At 42.4% G+C, this 24,643-nt stretch overlaps 1 protein-coding gene across 1 annotated transcript; it reads left to right on the top strand.

Moving 5' to 3' along the window:
* The first annotated feature begins 111 nt into the window (after positions 1-111).
* On the top strand, positions 112-23,859 carry DTL (denticleless E3 ubiquitin protein ligase adapter). Its single transcript, XM_005523428.3, has 15 exons — positions 112-230; positions 372-497; positions 1,319-1,417; positions 1,744-1,805; positions 1,901-2,021; positions 2,495-2,560; positions 3,694-3,809; positions 4,570-4,643; positions 5,594-5,697; positions 6,651-6,755; positions 8,666-8,778; positions 12,310-12,399; positions 14,117-14,255; positions 17,838-18,709; positions 20,204-23,859. Exons 1-15 carry the CDS (start codon positions 188-190, stop codon positions 20,270-20,272), a joined length of 2,199 nt encoding a protein of 732 aa, XP_005523485.2. The 5' UTR covers positions 112-187; the 3' UTR covers positions 20,273-23,859.
* Positions 23,860-24,643: the final 784 nt, after the last annotated feature.

Here is a 24,643-nt window from a genome sequence, read left to right as displayed (position 1 = left end):
CCTGGCGCGGCCGCGGGAACCGGCGGCGGGCGCGGCCTGGAGGCCCCGCCCCCAGCACCGCCCAATGAGAGGAGGCGGGAGCTGCGCGGCGCGCTCGCCGCTGACCAATGAGGGCGCGGGTTGCGCTTGGCGGGCCGGTCGTTTGGCGGGAGCTGGCGCGGCGCGCGCCGGTCGTGTCCCCTTGGCCATGCTGTGCCGCGCGCTGCTCCGCCGCGCCGCCGAGCCCGCCGGTGGGTACCGAGCCTTTCCCCACAGCCCCCCCGTCCCGACCCATCCCCGGCCGCCTGCACCGCCGCGGCGGCCGCCTCGCGGCTCCTGGTGCCCGAGCCTGTGGTGCCGGAGGCGTTTACGGTCCGTCTGTCCCCTTGTAGGTCGGTCCTCAGCGCTTCCCCTGCAGCATCTCCTGGAGAGCTACCAGTGCAGCCAAGAAGATGGCCACCTGTCTTGCGGGGAAACGGGAATGCCTGTCCCTCCTTTCGGCTGCACCTTTTCTACAGGTAAAGTCACCTCCTGAAAGGCCTTTTGTGGGCGCAGGGTATGTGCTCTGTCGTCAGCAGTTTCTTATTTTAAAGTGAGCTGGTAACAGTGTGCTTGCTCCTACACGTGATAAGCACTGGATCTTGGTGCACCCAGATATACCGGTGGAAAGTACTCAAAGAAGCAACTGCAAAGAACTTACTTTAATGCCTCTTTGTTTCATCTGTGTCTGTTTCAAGGTATGTCTTCTTGGTGACAGTGTGAGGCTACATAGGTGAGAAACTGAGCTTTGTTCAAAATATATAATAGCTATCATAGGGTGAAAATTAGGTGGAAATCAGAGGTGGATGGATGTCACCAGGCAGTCACACACTGCCAGCATTTTCCCATGATGAGAGAAAGGATTAAGCAATTAAGCTCCTGCATCTTTTTCATTCATTGTACTCTAGTTTTGGCATGAGATTTTACATTTCTCTAAGGTGGCTTCCTGCTTTTCCAAGTCAGATTGTAGAAAATGCTGGAGGCTGTAGATAATAGGTACTCTAGATACAGAAAACGGTAACTAGAAAGCTATTATAGCTGGTGAAAGAGGCATTATCTCGAAAGTTGCTCCTGGAGCCATTTGATTGCCCGTGTATAGTCATTCCTGAACGGAACATCTAGAAAAAATGCTTGCCGATATTTCTGTGCTTTAACACTTATGTTGCCATATAAATGCTATTTATTTCACAGCTTTATGTTTTCTGCATTCCCTATTTAAAGCATCTGTGGCCCTTCACAAAAAGCATGGGCATTATTATGTTTTAGCTACCTAGCATAATACGTTTCAATTTCTTTCCAGCCCCAAATTTGGAGCACATCCTGGCAGTTGCAAATGAAGAAGGGTTTGTTAGACTGTACGATACTGAAGCACAGGGCACCAGCAAGCTCATCTTTAAAGGTAAATGTTGTATAGAAGGTGATCTTCATTTGATGTGACAAGTATGGGATTTGCTGGAATCCAAGAGAGCTTTTGGCAAGTCCTTAAAACGTAAATTCTAGGCAGTATTTTAGTCCTTCCACGTTCTTTGCTGAGTCTTCTTTACGAAGCAGCAGCATGAATGTGCTCTTAAAACAGCAGTAGCAGATGAATTGTTCTGTTGTCTTTCATCCCTGAGGCAAACTGTTGACAAGATTTCTGATTTGAGTGTCTGATGCCATTTAGTCTTCTGCAAAATACCATCCTGCAATGCACTGAACTAATCGTGGCTTTTGTTTTTTTGTTAGAATGGCAGGCTCACTCAAATGCTGTATTTGACCTTGCCTGGGTGCCAGGGGAACACAAGATTGTAAGCAGTCTTTTACCATCCAACTTTTTTTTTTTTTCATGCTTTGGCGACTGTGTACAGAAAATGACTAAAGCTTTTTATTTTTCTTTCTGAAGGTCACTGCTTCAGGAGATCAGACAGCCAAGGTGTGGGATGTGAGAGCTGGTGAACTTCTTGGCATATGCAAAGGTCACCAGTGTAGCCTCAAGTCAGTTGCTTTTTCCAGATTTGAGAAAGGTAAATGTTGATATTCCCTGTTGTCTGTTTTTTTTCCTTCTTTCCCCCTGGCAAAGTACTTTAAGGGCTTAAAAAGGGCTTTGGAAACTGACAGGTAGAAATAGCACAGGACTGCGCAGTGAACCAGCCAGGAAAGCAAAACTGTCTTGCTGGAACTTGATGGTGTCCTGATGCTAAAATCTGCATTTTTCTTATTTTGGGATAAGATAGGATGTCAGGTTCCATACCCAAGTGTGTGAAAATGCTTTCCATAAGCTGGTTTCTCTAGTGGGAGCAAGAAAAGAATAGTAAGAATAAGGGAACAAGTCAAAAAGCATGGCAAAACAATGGCCTGAATTTTGTGTTTCTAGGACTGGCATCCCAAGTGGTGGGAGAAGAGCCAGAGTTACCCAGATGGAATTGTACTGCATTCAGTTACTTAAGTGAATGCTTTTAGGAGCTAATAACACTTTTTTTTTTTTTTTTTCTTTCAGCTGTTTTCTGTACTGGAGGGAGAGATGGAAACATCATGGTTTGGGATACCAGGTGCAACAAGAAAGGTAAATAAACTTTCAGATGTGTATCAAAAAAGCTTGGTATCTCATGAAAAAGGACTGCTCCAATGGACTTGTTGGACTGATACTTTTGATTACAATATAGGCAGCAGAGCATTCTCAGATAACTGTACTGCTTTAGGTACCTTAAGAGGATAGAATTGGTATCTGTGCTATGTATAATACATTTCTCCACTTTGCAGCAGTCTCAGATTTGCAGCATCAAGCCACAGGCTGGTTTGATAATTCCCTGTGTGAAGGTAAGGAGATGAGGTTGTATAGAATGCATCCCTGTTAGGGCACCACACAAGCCGATGAGGTGGGAGAAATTGTTTAGTTCAGAGCCATCCAGAGGGGTGAAGAAAAGTTGGAAAGGCTCCTGCCAGCATAGGAAGGAAGGCAGAAAGTGTAGAAAAAAGAGCTTGTGAGTGCTGGCAGCAACTGAATATATTGGGGGAAAACCTACTGTAAGTAAGGTATGAGCTCATTCTGCTCCTGCTTATTTCCTGGAGCTTTTCCTTCCCCAGCCCCTTCCTCTCATGCCTTTTCCCAGTTCCCTGCTCTGCCACAACTGTTTCTTTGCCTGAACATGTCTTGCTTTTCCATCTGTCCCAGGTTCCCTGGTTTTTCAAACAGGCAAATGAAGGAAAAGACTGACTCCACATGACTGAAGTGGAAGGTGTAGGAAAAAAAAAGTAGAAAAGTTGCATTACTCTAGTAAGGCAGCATATTTCATAAACTAACAGACAAAAGGCTAAACAGAAAATTATAGGGTGGAAAAGCACTGGAAATCTTCCAGTGAGCACCGTTCTGCATGGGATGAGGTGGATTGAGCACTCCAGACCAGGATGCATGTGAAAAACAGTCCAAGGGGTAACGATTTCCAAAGGCAGAGCCAAATTGCCTAGATCAGTTTTAGTTTTGTTGTCCATGCTTCACTGACCTTTGTAGTTTTTTTGCACTGTGCTCTTCTCACTGGTTTTGTACATAAGTAATTTTTGTTTTCAGAATATAGTAATGATTTTAAAGGCCAGCCTAAGCCACCTTTTAGGACTAATTCCAAGCTGATACCTGTTTTATTAAAGCGATAGCAAAATTGCATGTAAACTACTACTTGAGATGCCTTTGATTTCTTTCAGATGGCTTTTACAGGCAAGTGAATCAAATCAGTGGAGCACACAACATGGTTGACAAGCAGACTCCTTCCAAACTGAAGAAGAAGAGGCAGAGCCTGAGAGGACTTGCTCCCTCGGTGGTGGGTATCTGGGCAACAAACAAAATGTCTCTGCTGGGGACATTGTTACTCACAGAATCCTTTCTGTGTAAATATGATGAAAAATATGTGGCTTGTATGTGGTAAATGCTTCCATTTATTTTTGCAGAGATAGGGGTTTTTGTCATGGTCAATTGCTATGGCTAATTTTAGACATTGTTTTGTTGTCTAACAGCCTATTTCCCATAAAAGCCAACTTTAGGCAAATGCTATCTGAAAACACATTTTTTTTGGTTTTGTTTGGGTTTTGTTGTTGTTGGGTTTTTTGTGGGTTTGTTTGTTTGTTTTGTTGTTTTTTTGTTTGGTTGGCTGGGGGTTTTTTGTTTGGTTTTGGTTCTTTTTCCCCAGAGAGGAACGGAGTGGCCCAGCATTACCTTTTTGAGGGGGACATATGGAGAGTTGTAACTTTTTTACCCCCCTAATTTGACCAGACAACTTACTGCCTTAGTGGTGTAAGACCTAATAATTTTTAATCTATTAAACCTTGTGATGAAGGTAGCTCTCTTATCTGTGACCTGAAAGGTGTTATCTCAAACTGCTGCCCTAACACTTACCTCTCAGTGGTAATTTCACTGGTAGGAGTGTTCAAAGGATTGTTGTATCCTAAATGACATCTGCTGTTTCTAGGCTCTCGTGCCTGGTTAGGAGGACGTTTTCCCTGCATTCACATGGCCTTGAACTAAGCAGCAATATCTTGCTGAGCTTAAAAGAAAATAAAGTTCTTTTTTCTTCTCTTTTTAAGGATTTCCAGCAGAGTGTAACTGTGGTGCTGCTTCAGGATGAGCATACTCTAATCTCTGCAGGAGCTGTTGATGGGTAAGGAGGGAGGATGCCTGCTTTCCTGTCTATTCTGTGTTCTCAGAGGCATAAAAAGATTGGGAGATTTTCTCTCTAAGATCACTCAGTGGCCAGCAAGGCTAGAGCTACTGCTAGGTGAAATCAGCAGCTATGCTGCCAGCTTGCATTAGTTTTACTTCTTTACTGGAGATTGTAGTTCTGAACAAACTGTGATATGTGGTAAATGCTCATTTTAATGTCTTAGCTATGGGGCACAATGAGAGCAATTCTTCCCTCTCTCTCCCTTTATTCTCATGGACCTACGAGACCACACATAGACAGATTATTGTTAGACAGCCTTTTTGGATGTGAGTGGGTGGTCAGGATCTAGATATGTGTAGGAGTGCTTGAGAAAATGTTGCTTTGAGTTACAAAAGATGCATTCTCTTAGGTGCCATATCCCTTGCAGCATCTTGGAGCTCGAGCAAACTGTCTTATTGATTAGCATAGAAATTATCCTCTTGGACTCAATTCTTTAGCAGGATCCATGTGGACAGAGCCTTTCTGAGGCAGATATGATTGACTCTCCTGCCTATGGTTCATGACAGAGACTAACTTCCAAAGAGCAAGTAAAAAAAATTGGAAGACTTAATTTTTAAAACTGCAAACTAAAACTACTTGTCAGAAGTATAAAGGCATCCATGTATTTTGTTTTACCAGTTGAGTAGAGCCATTACTAGAGTACTACTAGAGCTTCTAGGCTCTTGTTCTGTCTTGTGTTTGTTACAGAAGGCAGTGCTCACCCATGGCCAGCAGAGCAATTGTTTGGCTTTCAGCATGGCTCTGCTCTGCTCCTGCTCAGTTATTGTCTCTTTAGCACTGGATACTCCTCAGTCATGAGCAACGTGACTTTCTGTGCTCTTAAAAGGCTTTATCAGCATGAAAAGGGAAATTTGGAAGCTGTAGACACTCGTGCTTTTCCATTCCAGTGTGATCAAAGTGTGGGACTTGCGCAAGAACTACGCCGCTTTCCGCCAGGACCCGCTGCCCGTCAGGTCTTTCTGCTACCCTGGAACCAGCACTCGCAAGCTTGGTAAGGCACTGGACATGGATTTGTTAGAGTGCAGAACGAATTTAAGTAGTACTGTCAGTGACATATCTTACCTTTATAGCCAATTGTTGATCAAACTGGCAAACTGTGCAGGATGTTTTGATTGCCAACACCAAATTTTCAAGTTGAAAAGTGAACATATGCCTGACTTTTATATCACTGCACCAATGATAAAAACTTGCAGAAGCCTCAGCAGTGCATTTTCATAAACAGAGTTGAGGAACAGTAGAGCTCTTGATGAAGAATTTAGCTAGTAATTCTGATACATGACTAAAATTCAGATTGAACTTTCTTTGCATTGTGTCTTGCAAGGACAACAGACTGGACTGGGTTTTTATATTATCGCTTCTTGAAATTCTTATCAAAAACAATAGCACACTTGTTCATGTTTCTCTGTCTTCTTTGTACCTTTAATGCCATACAATGCTCTGATGCAACACAGTAATTCCTGATGAGTTGTCTGTCCAACGTGGTAATGGTCATTGTCAGTCCCAGGAACCTGAGGCAAATCCTCAAGGAGGTAGCTGTGAAATAATTTGCCTGCAGCAAAAGATTTTTCTTTGACCTGAATGACTAGCAAATCAGAAAATGGCTTGTTCTACCAAAGCATGAGGGTTTCTCTTTATTTTTGTTCTCTGCTTCTACAACTGGTTGTTCCTGTTAACTGTTTGAAACTATCTAATAAATCACTTGCCTGTTCTGAAGGTGCAGTTCCTTTCTAAATACCATCCTGAATCCTCATGAGAAAATGTAGATGTTATTCTAGAAATATTTCTTCTTCAGCAAGTGCTCTGTCAAACATAGGAACTTTACCATGACAATCTCATGCATGTCACAGATCCTTTCCAAATTTCCTTCTCTGGGCATCTGGGCATTTCTTTAAGAATATCTCTTTTCCAATTTTTTTTTTTTTATGAAGAACTCTTTCTCTGTAGGATATTCTAGCCTGGTTTTGGATTCCACTGGTGCTAATCTGTTTGCCAACTGCACTGATGACAGTATCTACATGTTCAATATGACAAGTTTAAGGACCACTCCAGGTAAGCATGATATCTGTGGAAATACCTGCAAAAACAATAGATGTTACAGAGTGTAGAAAGGCAAGTTTGTCCCTCTGACACAGAGGGACAGGGACCAGGTTCAACACTTGAAGGAAATCTATTCCATGCTCTTATCTCTAAAGCTGTGTAGGAGAGATCCGCATTTTGTGTTAAACCATCCACATGAAATAATAGCAGATACTGGTTCAGACAGACAGAGACTGATGGTAGTTTGTGTGTTAGCTCTAGTTATCCAGTGAGGAATGGCTACTATCCAGCCTGAAGCAAGTTTGAATCTTCTGCTTACTGGCAATCACTGATTTGTCAGACTTTTAGATATGAACCCAGTGAAAGTGGTCACCTGATAACTTCAGATATTTTAAGGTGTCTTTTCAATTTAACTTCTACCACAGTTTCTGGAAGAAAGGATCCCCAGATATCAAGGTGCCTCAGCCTTTCAGATTCCTTCAGCTCTGCATCTGTGACCTTTACATGCACAAGATGGCCCTGAGCCTTTGGTGCACGAAGCTGCTTTGCCATAGGCCAGTGGCAAAATTTGTTAGATGCATTCCAGCCAGACACATAATTTATTTTCCACTGCCTTTTCTCAGTCTCTCAGTTAACTGAAATGAAATTAACAATGCGTCCTTCTGTCTGCTCTTCAGGAAGGCAGTCTGGTGGGTGGGAATTCTTCCAGAGTGGAGAAGTGCTGCAAGTAGTAAATATTAATAGCTTGGTTGTTGAGGTTAACCCCGGGTGCCACCGCCAGCTGCTCTGTGGGAATGGGCTGCCTGGCCTATCCCCTCACAGGAGCAGGCTCTTGCCAGCACACCCCTCGGCCTCCTCATGGAGCTCTTGCCTTGTGTGTGTGCGGCTGAGGCGAGCAGTCTCCGTTGCTCCGGCTGCACGGAGCTCCTGTGGCGCGGCTCCTCGGAGCGTGCGGTTCCCGCAGAGGGCAGCGCCTGCCCGCCCTTGTGCCGCCCTCACCGCGGCTGCAGCTGCTCTTACCCAGCACTGAGGCGGCTTTCGTTCGTCGGGAAATCTTCCTGCAGCAGCACTTGCTGCCTGGTTTGGGAAGGGATGATGGCCACTGCACTGGGAAAGCTGTGGGCAAAAAAAATCCAAGGGTGTTTTGGGGTCTTGCAACTCTTCAAAGGCCGCTGAAGGCAGCTACGTGTCCTCTCAGACTGTGGGCTGTTTCCTTTGCGAGAGCCACTGCCAGAACAGGGCTGGAGGAGAGGGTGCCAGCCCAGCCTGGGGCTACACTGGGAAACCTGTGCTTTGTGCTCCATGAGAGGACAGGACATGGTGCAGCCAAGCACTTTGGATCCACGCTCAGCTCTCATGCCAGCTGTTGTGGTAGGGGCAGTGTCAGCCATTTGGGGTGATGGTTTCAAGGCTTTAGCAAACACTACTAAGGCCTTAAGTACGGCAGAGCATGACTGACAAAATGCAAGTTTTATTGACAAAATAAAACTGCTGGCAGTGGGAGGAAGGAGCAGCCAGTGCCTTTGTTGCCACCTGTGTGGAAGAAGGCTCCTGCCGCAGGACTGCCCTTGCTGATGGAGTGGGACTGGTGATGGCGAGTGAGGGAGGAAGGGACAGGGAAGCTGAACCAGAGTAGTGGGGGAGCCCAGGTGAGGGCTGGGCCTGCTTGTGATATGGGTCAAGCTAGAGCTTTAATAAACTGCCACTGGTTTGTTTGGGAAGCCTGAAGGGCTCCAGTTGAATAATAAAAACTTCCTGCTGCCAGAGCCCCAGAGCAAGGGAGCAGTGCAACCACTTTCTCCAAAGGATATGTGGCTAGGCAGGAAAAGCCTGTAAGATCAGCCTTTCTTGCACAACTGACTCCAGGGCTGTGCACTGAGTGGGGCTTTTACTTATTTTTTTATTTTATTTTCTCTTCACAGTGGCTGTTTTCAGTGGACACCAGAATTCAACCTTTTACATCAAATCCAGCACCAGCCCTGATGACCAGTTCCTGGTCAGTGGCTCAAGCGACTGCAGCGCGTACATCTGGAAGGTGAGGCAGTGGGGTGAGACCCAAGTGTGCAGCCTGGAGCTGCATTTGCTTGTCAAGTTCACATAGAACACTCCTTGCTTCCCAATCCTACCCAAAGCAGCTAGCTCCTGATGGGTTGCACCTGGAGCGTGTGTGTTGCTGTCAAGGCTTCATGTAATTGCTTAATGTAAAACAGAGCTAACCTCCTGCTATCAGTACCTCTCTCGTCGCTGCTGCTTATTGCAAATTGCTCTTCTTAATCTGGTTTTAATGGGCATTAAAATCCTCTTTCACTCCTGTTGGTTCAAGCAGCTATGACAAGTAGACAGACAGTTCTTGGTTCATATTTAGCAATGGAGCACATTAGCAGAAACCTAAAAGTTTAATTGTTTTAAAGGGCACTCTTTCCCTCCACCTCTTCCTTTTCCAGCTCCTGCTTCAGATATAGCTTTTTCTCATGCTTAATTTACAGTAGTTAAAGCTTTTGTATTATAGCAAAGGTTCAGCCAGAGCCGTCAGCAAAATTCCAAAGCACTGTCTGACAGCTGAGGGGCTTTGTCACTTAACATCTTGCAGTGATGTGTAGGAAATGCAAATGTCACCAAGTTAGTAGCAGGCACCTCAGAATAGGGTATGCTTCAAGTTCTATTCTTCATGTTCCTCATAGGAGAACAGAGTAGACTTACTGAAGTAGAATAGATAGAAACCACAGGTGACTGCCTGTTTCAGGTTTGGGATATTTTTTATGGACTGTTGACTTGTGTGTCCATTTCACAACGAGTTTGAAAGTAAAATACAAACCTCTCAGAGGAGAGGGTCAGCCTGCTGAGGCTGTGGTTAGAGCACACCTTAATTTAGAGAACACATGGAAGAGCTGGGTTGCTCAGTCAGTGGAGGCAGGAGTTTATAGTAGCAGGACTACTATGCCAAGGGATGTAATTTTAACCTTCCTCATGTTCTGTGCAAATTCAGCAAAAATGCCTGTGCAAACCTGAGTTGCACATTCTGCATTCATGTGTTCTGATACTTTCTGGGAACACAGGCTGGGACTCAGTTGAGAGCATTCAAGGATGTAATTTTATCTCAAAATTTAAGCATTTGAGCACATTTAAAATATGATAATGTACAGAAGGCTTCTGTTGCTATTGCATATGAGTGACAGATCATATTGCACATTTATAAAATAAATCATCAGATGATTTTTCTTTTAATACCATAGTCATATTACAAAGTGGGACTTGCAGTGCACTTGTCTCTTTCAAGATCTATAGTATTCAAAGGCTTCTTAATTTAAATGTTGACAGATTTGACTCTGAAACATATGTATCTTTTCATGGCATGAGGACTTGCTTTGCTGTGAAAAAAAAATGGTTAGATGTTGCATGAGTAGATAAGAGGTGATGTAAGGACCTTAATGAAGAGTTCTTTCTGTACCTACAGAGGAATAAAATGCAGAGGACCTTTTCCACTTAGATGATTTCTTTGAGAAACTTTTGCAGCAGTACTAAGTTTGTGTTTGGGTGAGAAACACTGTGGATAGAAGTTACTGCTGACAAGGATGCTGTTTCAGTCTGTTTTCTTTATAAGTCACTTCCAGGCAATGAATACTTCTTTTATCGTGTTTGGGTTTTTTTTTTTGTTTGTTTGTTTGTTTTTAATTAGAAGTTCATCAATTAATGAACTTTCACTCTTGAACAACCATAAGATTATATAAGCTGAAGAGCAGAGAGGTTTTTCTCCACAAAGATGGTACCTATCTGAGATACCTTTCTGGTAATAAACAAATACCATTTATAGACTTGTACTTCCATTGTTCTTTCAGTTCTTAAATGTGGATCACTCCCAGGAAACCATATCAAGTTATGCTTTGGAGTGTCCCAGCCCTGGAATGGGCATGTTTCTGTATCATATGGTGCACAGGACCATAGACACCATTTTACATGGCATCCTGAAAATAGATGTAACAGCTGTTTCCAGTGAGGAGAGTGACTGAAAAAAGTCTCATTTCCTAGGTTTCTCTTTTTAACCTTTCCACAATAGCCCTCACTTCCCCAGCAATATCCTGTCAGTTCAGGGACAAAATGCAGCCTGTGCTGTGGCTAATCCTGACTTAACACGCGCAGACTGGCTGACAGTCTTCTGCCAGTCCATCCAAGTGGATGCAGCCATAACTGTGCACTCTTCTTCACAGTAATATAAATTTGGTATAGTTGTTTCAATTTACACTGCTATAGTGTAAAACCACTGTGTCCTAGAAAGAGTAATTCCCTTCTTCTGCTTTCCTTCCAGCTATCAGTGGCTACTGGACCACTGTTTTGGTTGCCATGAATGTATAATTAGCAAGACTGCTATTAACTGTAAGTGAAGGTGTTTTCTGCACCAAGATCTCCTGTTTATTCCCTAAATAGGGATTTTGTTTCCATGGCATTGCATGTTTTGGCAGCGAAGGGAATGCTCTGACCAAGGCATTTAGTGGATGTTTAGTCAAGTGATTGCCTCTATCATGCCATGGGGAAAAAAAGGTGCTATTAAGATGAACCTGTTTGTATCAGAACAACTTGAGTTCTGAAGCTGCAGTTTTGCAGGCTGTTGTAGATGATCGACAAGAGAAAAACGTTTGTAAATCAGAAGCCTTTCCCAAAGTCTTGCATCTTCCTTTGAAACCTATATGTAATGTCTACTCCTTTTCCCAGACAGGAAAGGATTTGTTCATTCCCTCAGTCATTTATGCAAACCCCCTTGATAAATCTCCCTTATAATGTCACACCAATGATGGTGACTCACAAAACCAGAAAGGATTGCCTGCTGAAAGCAAGCAAAACTTGGCTAGAATCTGTGTGTGTGTATGTGTGTTTTCTTCTGTGAGCCACTTAATGCTGGCTTCAGCTGTCTGTTACTTAACCGAGCTGGAGTCAAAGATAAGTAGCAATACTATAGAATAGGGGAATCATTTTTATGAAGAGTGTGAGAGAAATAGAGAGCAGTTGAATGAATGTGAGTGATTTTGAGAACTCTTAAGCTGAACTCTTGAGTGGGTCTCTTGTCCAGCTGATTGGCTGGAGAAGGAACAGGCACTTGGCAGTTGCACAAATGCCAGTTCTGAAGCCAGTGAAAGTTCATCTATGGGATTTTGTTGGCAGTGGTTTCATTTTTTTAATAAACCATTGACCTGTGATTGGGACGTTGGTAAAACAGCAGCAGAATATATTTGCCTAACCTGATTCAAAATATGAGCCTCTCAACATTTAAGCATCTTGCCTGGAACAGGTAGAGGTACTTAAAATGCTTCTCATGTTTTGGGCTCTCAGCTCTGGAGGCAGAATTCCTGTGTGTAACAGGAATTGAACAAGTGTTTCCATGAATTGCTGCTTAGGACTTCCTCAGTTGTTACCTCATAATGACAGGCTGAGAGCATTTGATTTATACATTTCATACAGGAAAGATGGGAAGTATCCACATGCTTCACAGGTGGGATATGGGGTTTTTCTTGGAGATGTATATTAGGCTGTGTGCCTTCTGACTGTTTGCTTGTTTTTCTCTGGAATTTTTAAGGTTTCTGAGCCCAGCCTTCCTCCACGGATACTCCTTGGTCACTCTCAGGAAGTTACCTCCATTGCTTGGTGTCCTTCAGACTTCACTAAGGTTTGTCCTCTGCAAAATGGCCTTTCCTGTGAAACAATAGATGTGATGTGACAACATCTGCTTTTCAAAACGGCAGCAGCATTTGTTGTTTTGGGAGGAAATTTTTAGCCAATCAATTCTAAAATGTTCATTTAGGGGACAGTAATCCAACCATGTCATATTAACACAATGTATCAGAACCTTTTTATTATTTTCAGATAGTTTAGGCTAATTGAGAAGTCTAAGAAATTGCAAATCAGTAAAGACCTCTCCTGATGAGAGCTTAATACCACCTATAAGAGACAAAAAAATGAAATCATTTAATCAGGGCTTTCATAAGCCAAAGGCTTGTTTTGGTGTTCCATATTCACATCTTTCTTTCTCTCTGACTGCTGAGTGGCGAGAAGTTTTGAATGCCCTTTAAAAAACATATGGACTCTTTTCATTGTGACCTCTTTTCAAAACCTGAGCTGTTTTTATGATAAAAAGAGCCTCCAGTGAAAACTGGGTCAGTAGTTATGCACCAGGTGTCACTAAAAAGGAAAACAGCTGAAGTAGGAAGTTGGTTCGAATTTTTGGCCTAGCTCAAAACTAGAAATAACCCTGAAAAATCCTGAACAGTGTCCTAATGATAGCCAGAATTTCTTCCACCCCACAACGTTAAAGAAGTCAGCTTCTTTCTCTAGCTTGCATTGCAGCACCAGGGCTTCAGAAAAGCATTACAGTATAGGAGGATGGGAGTCCTGCAGGGAAACATCAGGAATTGTTCTACTGGTGTAAGATAAACAATATGAGAACTGGCATTTCAGATGAAATCTGTGATGTAGAGGTAGCCCAGCATCCTGATCATGATGCATTGGAAATACAGACCAATTTGACCTTTGAAATTGTTACTGGCACAGGGAAGAAATAGTCAGCCATTGTTCAGATGCTAAAGCATGAGAAAAAGGGGAAAATATAGAGCTAAGACAGGTCGGGAAGCTGCTTGGTGTGATTTGAGAAGGTTGCTTTTGGTAGGGACAACATTGGTGTGACAAAGGTTGGAGTAGAAACATTTGCCCCATTCAGATTGCTATGAACTTTCACCACAGCATTTCTTTTTTCTTTCTACTGATTTCCTGTAGAGTAACCAGTTAATCTGCCTGAAGATAGCCATAAAATGTGGGCTAGATGGGTGCTACTCCTTTGGTTGGGATTCCAGAGATCTTTTTAGAGCGCGTGATGCTGCGGCAGGGCTCTAGAGCTGTGTTCCTGGCAGAGTTGGGTTCTCTGCCAGATACTGCTGACACCTGACTCTGAAGAGATAGCACAGGTCATGCAACAGCCATCCAATGTCACCTTCTCAGTGTGCTGCAAACGTTTGTCCCCAAGCAGAAGATGTCCTCAGCAACAGAGGCAGATTAAGATGTAGGTGCAAAAAGGATTGTGGCTGCTTTTGTCTACTGAGGGCCTGAAATTTCAAAACAGAGCAGTGTCTGTTATGTAGCCATGCATTTCTATAGCAGAAAGACATGGATGTGGTAGCCTTGCCTGCTTTAAAACAAATACTGCTGTCTGGTGCAGTAATGAAACATTGTTGGGTTATTTTCATTGCTGAATGGTCAATCTTGTACCCCTTCAGCCAAGCTTCACCATCATTCATACTGGTTTGGTGTGTTGGACATAGCTGTTCCAGTTCACTCAGCCAGTGATCCATAGGATGTGCTCTGGTTGCTCTAACACACAGATTTATACTTAGATTGCCACATGCTCTGATGACAACACTGTGAGGATTTGGCGCTTACAACGATGTCCTCAGGAAGAGAAATCAGTATACAGAAAAGCCAACTTGTTGGGCTGGGTCACTCAGAGGAAACCAGAAGAACAACATGGAGCAGGTAAGGCCTCTGAGCTATCTTGCTCTGCAACACGGCTGCTGAATTTTGTCTGTTCTCTGTACCAACAAAAGCCTTTGGCTTGTCTTATTAGCCTTCTGAGGTTTTTCTCATATTAGGCAATTCCTCATATAGCCAGACGAGCACTTATATTTGTAAACGCTTCTGCCATCAACAGGACAAGGTAGCTGAAGTAGCTTACAAGTATGGCAAAGTCTGTATGGCCAGACTGCAAAGCTGATATTCATTGACACATCTTGTTGGGCAGCCAGGTCTTCAGTGGGTTTCAGCAGAGTTCAGTAACTGAACAGTTAAAGGAGATGTCACTGTAGCAATAACTCACTTTTTTTTTTCCCCTACCAAATAGTAACTGAGAGCAGTAAGATCATGTGCCTTTTCCAGTTTGGTAGTTTACTCAGCAAAGGGCTGACAGCACATATATAGAGCCTTGAAACTCTGAACTGTTTGCTTCTGCCCATAGTTGCATTGTGCACAGATTTCTCAGGTGCAGTTATCAGTATTGTGTCTCTTCCTTCATCTTTAGTCAGTGGTACTGACCATATACACCCAAATGAAATGCTGTGTAGTGAAAGTACTTCAAAAAAACATATAGACATTTGTTATAATTGTAATGTCCCAGAATTAATCATCTATTCATGAGTTAAGTCTAGTGAAAAAATGCAGTACCCTTCTACCAAGCCTGGGCGCTCAGGCAAGTTGTGCAGCATGCTCTGAGCTAGCTAGCAGATGTGGGCTCTGTAGAGAAGGGAATCACTAAACAGGCAATACCTTAGACCAGAAGAAAGGAACCCTGATCATAATATTACTTTGATTTGTCTGTAACCTGCATTTTGTTGCAGTAGAGTAGGTGAAAGGAGAAGTGCCCTTCCCCCCAAAGTGAAGTAAGATGAGCTTCTCTGTAGCGTAGCTCTGAAATTAAGAATACAATAGCTTCCCAGCAGCTGCTGCTGTGACTTCCTGCATTCCACCTATCTTTTCGAGCCACCCTCCAAATGAATTTCATCTTGGCCAACACACATAAAAGCTGAAGGTCTCCAAATCCCACTAATGGGATAATATTACCTCTAACCTTTTGCCAGTGAGTAACAAGTCTAGCAGGAAGTTTGCAGGACAATAGGAGGGAGAGTGCCAGGTCCACTCCATAGCTGGTAATTGTTTTGTGTGCACACACTCTTCCTCAGAGAGGCCTCAAAAATATATTTGTGTCATAGTTTCAGAAAAACGAAAGTAAACATAGATCTAGACCAGAAATGTGAAGTCTAAAGTATCTTACACACTAAAACTTTTCAAGTCAGGTTTGGCAATAATACCAGAAAAAATTATTTATTTCTCCTTGTTCTTGCTGCATTAAAGTAACACAGGAGGGAAGAGGAAGTACACAGACACTGCAAACACAACAGCAGGCTTCCTGCTGACCTTGGCTCTTGAAAACAAAACACGTGCTGTTAGAATATAGGAGTTATCTGCAGAGACTGATTCAGAGCTGGCAAGCAGAATACTATTTGACCTGCTGGGATGAATCTAGTTAGTTCCCCACCCATTTCTGACGAATAAATTACAAGATTGAGGTTGTGTATTGATTGTTGACCTACATCATCCAGTGTAGCAACCAGAGTTTCCTTTACTTTAGCAATTACTTTTGTGGTTTCTGTAAGTTGTACTACTTTCTCTGTGGTTTTGTGTAACCAAATTTCTGGAGCAGGCCTGTGCACGGACAACTTGATTCTTAAATCTTGAGATTGATTATACCACTCTAGAAGATTTGTGGCAGAGAGGGTAGGAAACATACAAAATAACCTCCTTTGGTGTGATGCAGATTGACTGCAGGTATTTGCAGTATTGTACCATGTGCAGTGTCAGCATAAATGGAAACAGCTTGAAACTGGATTAGTAGAATCCTGAAAAATGCAGGCAGTCCTAGGAAAAAAGAAAGCCGTATCTTCATATTCTTTATTTCAAATTTGTGTTTGCTTCTTGCCATGACAAGAAGTCATCCTACTCCAAGGATAACTTGTTTTCCATTATCCAGTGTGTCCACAGCATAACTTTAAGACTGGTTTGGGATTCAAAGTGCTCATACCCAACTAGTCATGCAATATTTCTGCTGAATGAATTTGTAATGGTCGTTGTGGATTAAGAGTTGCTGAGCTTGCTACCTTCTTCCCCTCTAGGAGCTTAGATATTTGAGTGCAACTAATTTCCTGGCTGAGTTATTATTGTCTTGTAAGTGCTCATTAAACCAAAGATTAGGAGAAGAAATCTTGGCCGTTATGTTCTCATAGCTCAGATTGAAGCAAGTTGTTATGAAGTAGCATATTTTATCAGGAAAGGAGCCTTTAACTCGTTTTTTTGTGTTGAAGTTATTCGTAGCAGGGTCCTTTAATAGGGGTTCCTATTCAATTTTGTTCTGATACAGCAGTACTTGTATTTTGAATACTAGTTAGATAACACAGTTAAAGGATTAGAAGAGGCTTAGTATGGTGTATAACCAGGCCTGTAGGTGCTCACTCAACATGTGTGTGAGACAGCCCAGCATTGTAAAGAAAATGGCAGGTTATTCCCCCTAGACTTCTCATGTTTCTAATGAAGTGCTTTATAGTGCAGTGCTAGTGCTGAGAGTGGGGAATTTGGATTAAACCCACAGTATACACAAAATTTTTAGTGCTCTTGTGCCCAGCAGTGGAAGTGCACAAAGTTACTTAAGGCACTACCCCATTTAATTGCATTACCATAAGTTAGATGAATGAGAAAGCAGGCATCTTGCAAACCTACTAATGTGTTCCCTGTGTGAGGGGGATGGAGCTAAAAACATTTGAAAAAATTAAAATAACCTCTCTAATACTGCTGCAGACTGAGATCTTTGCTATGTATGATTCCCACTCTTGTTAGTGAGGTCCTTAGGCCCCCTACCTATGACTGGTGTTTTCTGGGTGTTCAAAACTTCCTTTTTACAAGAAGGGGGATTTATGTCTTGGCTAGTGAGCTCAAAAGCCACTGAAATACCTGTTTGGGAATCATTTGTTGAGAGATTTTATTTCCTTCAGAATTTAGTCCTTGTTCAGGAGGTGAAGAATTTCTCAGACTTCCCTAACTTTGGTAAATAACTACTGGATCTCCGTTCTAATACAGAACTGCAGGAAGCCCTCCAGCAAAAAGACAAGAGAATGAAAGTATGTCCTTCACTAAAAAAGTCTTTAAAATACGCAGTCAGTAACACCTGACTTAGGAGCATTATTCACGTGGTAGAGCATCACAGTGTAAGGCTTCCTTGCTATTGTAATTAGCTGTGGGACCTCCTTGCAGTACCTTTGTCCCTCAGCTTGGTTATGCAGCTGTTAAAGATGCAGGGCAGATTGTACTTTGTCAGTGTGACACAGGATTTTATAACGGGCTTGTAGCAGTTTAACCAAACTCAGAGGGATTTATACAACTTCTTAGTTGAAAAGGGTGCATCTGACGCACAGCACCAATTCATGTCCTGGTTGGAAGGGGTGTTTTTAAAAAGACTGTCCTTAATTTGCTGTTCTGTGTCCCTCATCAAACTACTTATTTCTCCCTTCTCAGGGCCACTAGCCAGCCCACAAAGCACTCCTGCCAAGGCCCTGACAGCAGGCAGCGTGTGCAGTTCCTCACCACGGCCTGCTGCCTGTGCTCCCACTCACTCCGGGGACCTTCCGCTGCCCACCAACACTCCCACAGTCACTCTCAAAACCCTGACTGCCACTGCCTCCACCCCAGCCAAGCCACCTGGAGCCAGCCCCTGTGTGTCTCCCAAACCAATCTCTTCCTCCAAAATGTCCATCAAACACTGGATTACAAGGACTCCATGCTCTTCTCCTCCAGAAGTGGAGAAAATGGCTTCTTCTCCTAGAAAAGCCCTGGCAGAAGTCACCCAAGTTACTCAGGATTGCCTGGAAGCTGCTTGCCCTCCTCAAGTCCCACACTCACAGTTTGAAAAGCGTGCCAAGAGAAGGCTTGACTGCAGCAAGGAGGCTGATGAGGGGCAGAAGTGTCTGCAGGCCTGTAGCTGTGTGACTGAGCTGGACCATGCAGCTAAGAAATCCAAGCTGAATTTATGTCACTTGGTTCCAGAGGAAAAAGCTGCTAATGAAGACTCTCTCAGCCTGGCTGACTTGTGTAGCAACCATGAAGGCTCCAACCACAGCCCGAAAGAGCCTTCCCTTTCTGGAAGCCATGTTAATCCATCAGGCATTGAAACTTCCCCCTATCTTTTCAGATCTCAACGTGGGAAAGACACTGAGGTAGCAGATAAAGAGAACAGTTCTCCTGAAACAAAAAATTGGTTGTGTGCTCTGGGAGAGAAGCTACGGACTGGCAGACCTGGCAGCCAGAGCACACCAAACAGCCCCCTGTCACTCTGCAGCCCCGGTGCCAAAAGACAAGAGTCTGTGGCGGTGGCCACTTTGCCGAAAACTGTAAGTAGGGCAGCCAACAACATTGTCATGAAATAAGCTATCCCTAGCTGCCACTCTCCCCTTGTTTGTTCTCTCCTGCTCAGACACAAAGAATTATCTGATCCCTTTGACTATAGACGAAAGGGATGATTTCTGGCCTAATAAGCCAGATACATTATTGCTGTGATCTGCTAAGCCCCTCCATGCAGGAACAGAATTTTTATGATGTGTCCTTTGTTCTCAAGGGACTTAAGGCACACTGGAGCTCAGAGATCCTTGTAGCTCCCAGCTGGATGTTTGAAGGATGTAGCTGTCTTCTTAAGTACAGTGTAGTCTGAGAGGCACAATATGCCAACAGCTTTCCTGGCAGACCTCCTGTTCATGTGTTCACCATCACATCTGCCTGTTTATGTTACTGGAAAGCCACTTAAACATTGGAAGAAAGAGCTAAACTCTCTTCCCGCTCAGGTAGGAAAAGAATTTGTTACCCATGTTAAAACTGTGGGGCATTAAATAATGTCTTCAGTTCCTTCAATGGAAAACTAGAAGAAAACAGTAAGTGTGCAAGAGTGAGAGGTCAGGATTTGACCTACATCATCCTGCTTTTGGTGTACAGGAAGCCTGTCACAGAGCCCATCCTAGGTTCTGAAATTAAAGTTAAGCTTATAAAGCAGCTAAAAATATTGGCATGAGGGTTTAACTAGGAAATTATGATTACATTTTTTAAAACAAGCCAGACTTGCCTTATCTCTGAAACTGGACTCCCAAGTCTTCCAGTGTCTTTGACTGAGTCTTACTTCAGTAAATGTTAGGTAAATTTTCAATCATCAAATTTTAGTTGTATTCTTGAATATCTGGTGCTAAAAGATCTAAGGCTAAAAGCCATTATTGAGGCTTATCTCATTTCTTAGCTAATTACATGCCTTCCAGCACTTCTATCAGATATGACCTGGGCAAACCACCAGTCCTGAAATTATTCATAGCATCTTCATGTTGTGGTTGTACCAAGAAATCTTGGTTATAGAAAACCTACAGCTACTTGTGACTACTTGTGGTTTATGCTGTATGTGCTTAAACACAAGACAGAGTGACTTGCCCTGGAGAGAGATTTCTATAGAAAAATTACCTTTCCTGCCCAGTATGCTCTGGTTCAGATTTTGGGATGCTCCTGTGATGCAGCCTGAGGAGATGCCAGAAACACCCCACAGCATTCATTGAATTTGTTCTATCTTGGAAATCTGCAGCTCTCTTACCTGCTGTAGGGAAGCTGAAACTGCAGTTGGAGTTCTGCATTTCTCATGGCAGTAGGACAACCCTAGGATTTAGACAGTGCTGCCTGTGGTTAGTAAGCCTCTTATCTGTGAAACATTGTAGTAAAGAACCTTTCCACTTACTTTCTTAGTTGGGAAGCCAAGCAAACTGGAACAGTGATGGAAGGGAGACTGAGATTCCTGCAGCAAATGAGCTGTTAACCTAAAAGTGTTTCATGTTGGTTTTGGTTTTATTTCTTGCTAGGCTGCAGCCACTTCAATTTCCATGAGGAAGATCTGCACATACTTCCACAGAAAGCCACAAAATGACTGAAACAGCATGTGGTGGTTGCACCTGAGGCATGTTGACACTGAGGTATCAAGACCAGGCTTAACAATGCCAGCAACGATGCACCAGCATTACGCAAGTTGTTGTCGGACCTTCATAGACTTGAGGTTTTAGTCTTCCTGTTTTTAAAGCTGTTAGCAGTTAAAGTGAGCTGAGTGTGTAAAATCTACACAATACTTACTCGTGGTCTCTTTCAGACTTCTAGGGTACGTATTTTTTTAATAAACAAAGTATTTTTAATGTGGCAACTGTTCTAGTCCAAAGATACCCACAGCTCTGCTGTGTATTGTTGACAGGTACCTATAGCTTGTCAGTTTATGTTATTAATCTGCTGTTCAAACTGCCTCTATTTAAGAGTAGTGTGTCAATCATTACACCCTCCTGAAAAGTAAGTGTTGGAATGTGTGTACAGAAATTTACTGGAGGTACATCTGAGCCTCTAAATACTGAATGGCATTTCTAGAGTTATTCCTCTAGTACTGCAATGACTGCCTGCTTCCAGCAGGGAAGTTAGAAATGTGTTAATTGAATCTAAAAGCCTTTTAAATAGCCTACGTCCATCTGATGGTGACTATGGTATAAGAGACAAAGTATAATCAAGCACATAATGCCTGTTCTCCCCTTGCCATCCCCTTTCTTCTCCCACCCTGAAAACTACTCTATTTACCTACTTAGCTGCCTCTTGAACCATCAGCACTACAGCTCTTAAGACCAAAAGTTTATCACTTTTCTGAAATAAAATACTGGCAAAGCATGTTTGAGGAATTAGTTTGACCTAGCCTAAATAGGCATCCATAACAGCCCACTGCCAGTCAGCTCCTACAGGTTCAGCCTGTAGCAAAGGCATTAGTAACTGCTTATAACACACCTTCGTAACAGTTTTATAATACAGTAGTTACAAAATAATACCTTGTAAATTTTGGGAGAGGCAACTGACATTTTAGAAAGCACTTGAGAGCATTTACATATTAATATTAAATGCTTTGCCATTGTGTGTTGTCCCTGATGCTGATAGGTCACTGAAATGAGGTCACTGTCCTGGCTAATGACACCAATTCCTCGTCCACGCTTTCCCCAGGATCTTCTAGTAGAAGATCCCTACCTTATGTTGGAGCATTTACTCTGTTTTCTGGTGTAATACTTCCCATGAACTTCAAAACAAATCAAACCCTTTGAATTCCTATTAAATTTTTCGACTGCAGAAGAATTGAGGTATATGAAGGGGAGATGATCCCACTAACTTATGTTTTCTATCTTAAATTGTAACACCTACTTTCCTGTAACATTGGAAAGTAGGGTAGGTGAAAGGGATTAGAAGGAAACGGGATGGTTTGTACTTTGTGGTAGATTGTATTTTGCAAAGAAATCAATTACTTGAGAGACAATGGCTTCTGTTAAAGGTCTGTTACAGCTACAAATCAAAAGGAAATGTATAGTGTGCTTTTTTTAAAAAAAAGAAAAGTAATTACTGTCATGTTGCATCTTTTAGCAGAAGCTCTTGGGTACAAATAGGGGCCAGGACAGTTTTCTTGTGTTTGCTGAATTACAGGCCATCATCCTATGAATGCGTCAGGCATATTTTTATAGTTCTTCTTTTAAAAAATGGATTTTTAAAAAGTGATTATCTGAATAGATCTAGTATCTTAGGCAAAACAGGAATATAAAAATATCTGCTAGTTTAATTTTAACCTACTTCTGTATATTGAAGTACATGGAAGTAGTAGAAACATAACCTAAAATAAGTAGTTTTGGGATTAAATTCTGTCTTAATTTTAATTATTAGAGCAACTTTGTGGGGTACAACCTGCCTTGCTTCAACCAGATTTTCACACAGGATTCTTCCATACAGTTTCTAAAAAACATTACAGAGTAAAGAGATGTGAACCCTATTGAAGTAAATGAGAGTCATCAGACACTTCAACAATAGGATTTTGTGTTTCTCCACTTTTCCATAGTATTTTACTCCTCCAGAAACATTCTGCAACCAAACCATTGTCTCCTGTATCTTGTAAATGTCTACCTAGAGATGATAAACACTAATGGCTTACTACTTGGATGAATAATATTCTGTGGGCATGTGAGATCTTCTTTCAGGCGATACTTGTTTAGTGGAACAACTTGTTTTATGGACCACTGGGCATTTATTTTTTCATCTGAAGCTGGTGTCAACCTGGTTCAGAGTCTAGGAGAATTAACTGAAACATATTTTTCTAGGACCAACTGCCTTGACCTTATTGTGATAAAATCAAAATTGCAAAAGCATGGAAAAATTGCTTATACAAATTGTATGCCAGGTGGTTCAAGGTAACCAGTGCTGCCTTTACCTTAGAAGCTTGATAAAATAAGCAGAGAACTGCTTTCAATTGTTTTGGGACAACAAGCCATACCTCAGAATTTTCTTTCCTTCCAAAGGATTTGCAGAATCTCTTACCTCCATGTTCTATAATAAAATTAAGCCTTTTAAGGTATTATTCCCAAATCCTACATATGTATGTAAATCCCACCTTAAGTATCTTATAGGTTTTTCCAGGCAGATGATAGTGATTCCTGATGTCTTGTCTCTGTCCTCAGTGTTTACCTTTACCCTCTGACTGCCAAGTAGGATTTGGGACTGACCACAGCAGTTTCTGATGGTGCTACATCCAACAGTTATTGCTGCTGCTCTGTTGGAAGTTGTGCCTCCCCCTGCTCAGCTGTGAGCAGCCAGCCAGTTTGGATTTTGGGCAGCCTGACAGCAACTGGGGCTAACCCTGCTGGGCAAAACTGGGCAGGCAAAACTGGCAGATCCCAGGATCTGTGCAGCTGCATGGTCAGCAAGCCTGGGCAAGCATTTCTGCTGGGAGCAGCCCTCACTTAAGAGTCCCTTAGGGCAGCTAGCAGCCAAGAAAACCTAAATTGCCTCAGTTCCCTGCCTCAGCATCTAGCTATGGACCATGGAGGAGACAGACGTGAACGTGTGGGGACAACATTGCCACCAAGGGGACTGTTCTGTCAAACTACCTCTTGATGTGTAGAGTTGGCTTCTGGTGGAATTCAACGTCTTGTTGGTCAGGGAGTGCTTGAGTGTTCCTCTGGCACAGTTGTTTCTGCAGCCACTGAACATGGCTGGAATCTCCAGTATGGTCCATATTACCTTTGAGTGTCCATGTTGTAAAGTGGTTACTGAGATGACAGAAAATGCACTAGCATGGCTTAGAAAAACGTTCTAGTTGCTCTCTGTGTGGGGTATATAAGTTCTTAAGAAGTTTTGTTTAGAAATTGATGCTTTTCAGCCAGGAATTTGCCAAAAGCATTTGGTAGCTGAATATTCTAAGGTCTGTGTATAACTCTTTTGAAGAGGCTCCTCAAGGTCAAATATTAAGTTTTTCATCACTAATACTTCTTTGCCAGTAAATGGGAAATTGTGTTCATCTTCAGGTCCACTATGATCAAATGTCATTCTTTCCCTCCTGGAGCTGACCTAAACAGTTTTCCAAGTGGAAATTATAATTCTCTTTCTCTTCACAGAACTCAGAACTTCCCCTCTCTCTGATTTATGAATACTACAATAAATAAAATACATCATGCTACTATACAGCATCCATGTGTTGTCCTTCAAATAACAGCTTTACCCATAATAAACTGCTCATCATCTGCACTCCACAAAATGCCAAATACAAAGCAAAGCATGGGTATGGGGAAAGCAAACATGAAAGAGTCCATCTATAATTTCTTTTAAAATTACTTAAACATTTCATGTCAGTTGTTTTATAGAATAATGCATAGTTGATATGAGGACAGCATGAGCTCAGAAGGGGAAAAAACAAAATTGCAATCAAAGAACATTTAAATTTTAAGCCTGTCTAAATTACATATTTTTCTAATCAGAATAACTAACTTTCCATATTAATTTGTGCATTATGGAAAAATTCCAGGGACTAAAGGGACAGTAGGAAGACACATTACTCCAGTCTTGTGCAGCTAGACAAAGATAGAAAGCATTATGTATAATGAAGTCTGAATACCTGTCTTGGCATGAAAAGACAGGTGTCTGCTAAGGAAGGAAGGAGCCTCTGTTGAAATGGAAAATATAAACTCTCCCTCTGAATTAATATAATTTTGACATTAAAAGACTCTAAGGTGAAAGATATGGGAGTAAGAATAACAGTTCTTTGCTAGTATGTATAAATAAAAAAAAAACCTACAATTTTATAGGAAAATTAAAATAAAATGCATCAGCACAAAAACCACAGAGAATACAACCTGACCCCTGTTGGTCAGGGTGTTGGTAGCAGACCCATTAAGTGGTGGCTGCAGTCCTCCTGGAGAGACAGATGTGGTTCTGTTGAAGCAAGGATCCTGTAGAAGGGATTCTGT

Source organism: Pseudopodoces humilis, chromosome 3 (genome assembly GCF_049639895.1).
Source record: "Pseudopodoces humilis isolate 2021_Gansu_Grassland_sample_001 chromosome 3, ASM4963989v1, whole genome shotgun sequence".
In the NCBI taxonomy this organism is placed as follows: domain Eukaryota; kingdom Metazoa; phylum Chordata; class Aves; order Passeriformes; family Paridae; genus Pseudopodoces; species Pseudopodoces humilis.
Note: the sequence above shows the minus strand (reverse complement) of the source record. Positions and strands in the feature narration are given on the sequence as shown.

Bases quoted from the DNA above. Each gene is read 5' to 3' on its own strand.
- DTL (XM_005523428.3), top strand. From the start codon at position 188: ATGCTGTGCCGCGCGCTGCTCCGCCGCGCCGCCGAGCCCGCCG. The intron at 1,418-1,743 runs GTAAATGTTGTA...TTTTTTTGTTAG, and splicing joins CAGCAAGCTCATCTTTAAAG to AATGGCAGGCTCACTCAAAT. The intron at 14,256-17,837 runs GTAAGGCCTCTG...CTCCCTTCTCAG, and splicing joins AGAAGAACAACATGGAGCAG to GGCCACTAGCCAGCCCACAA.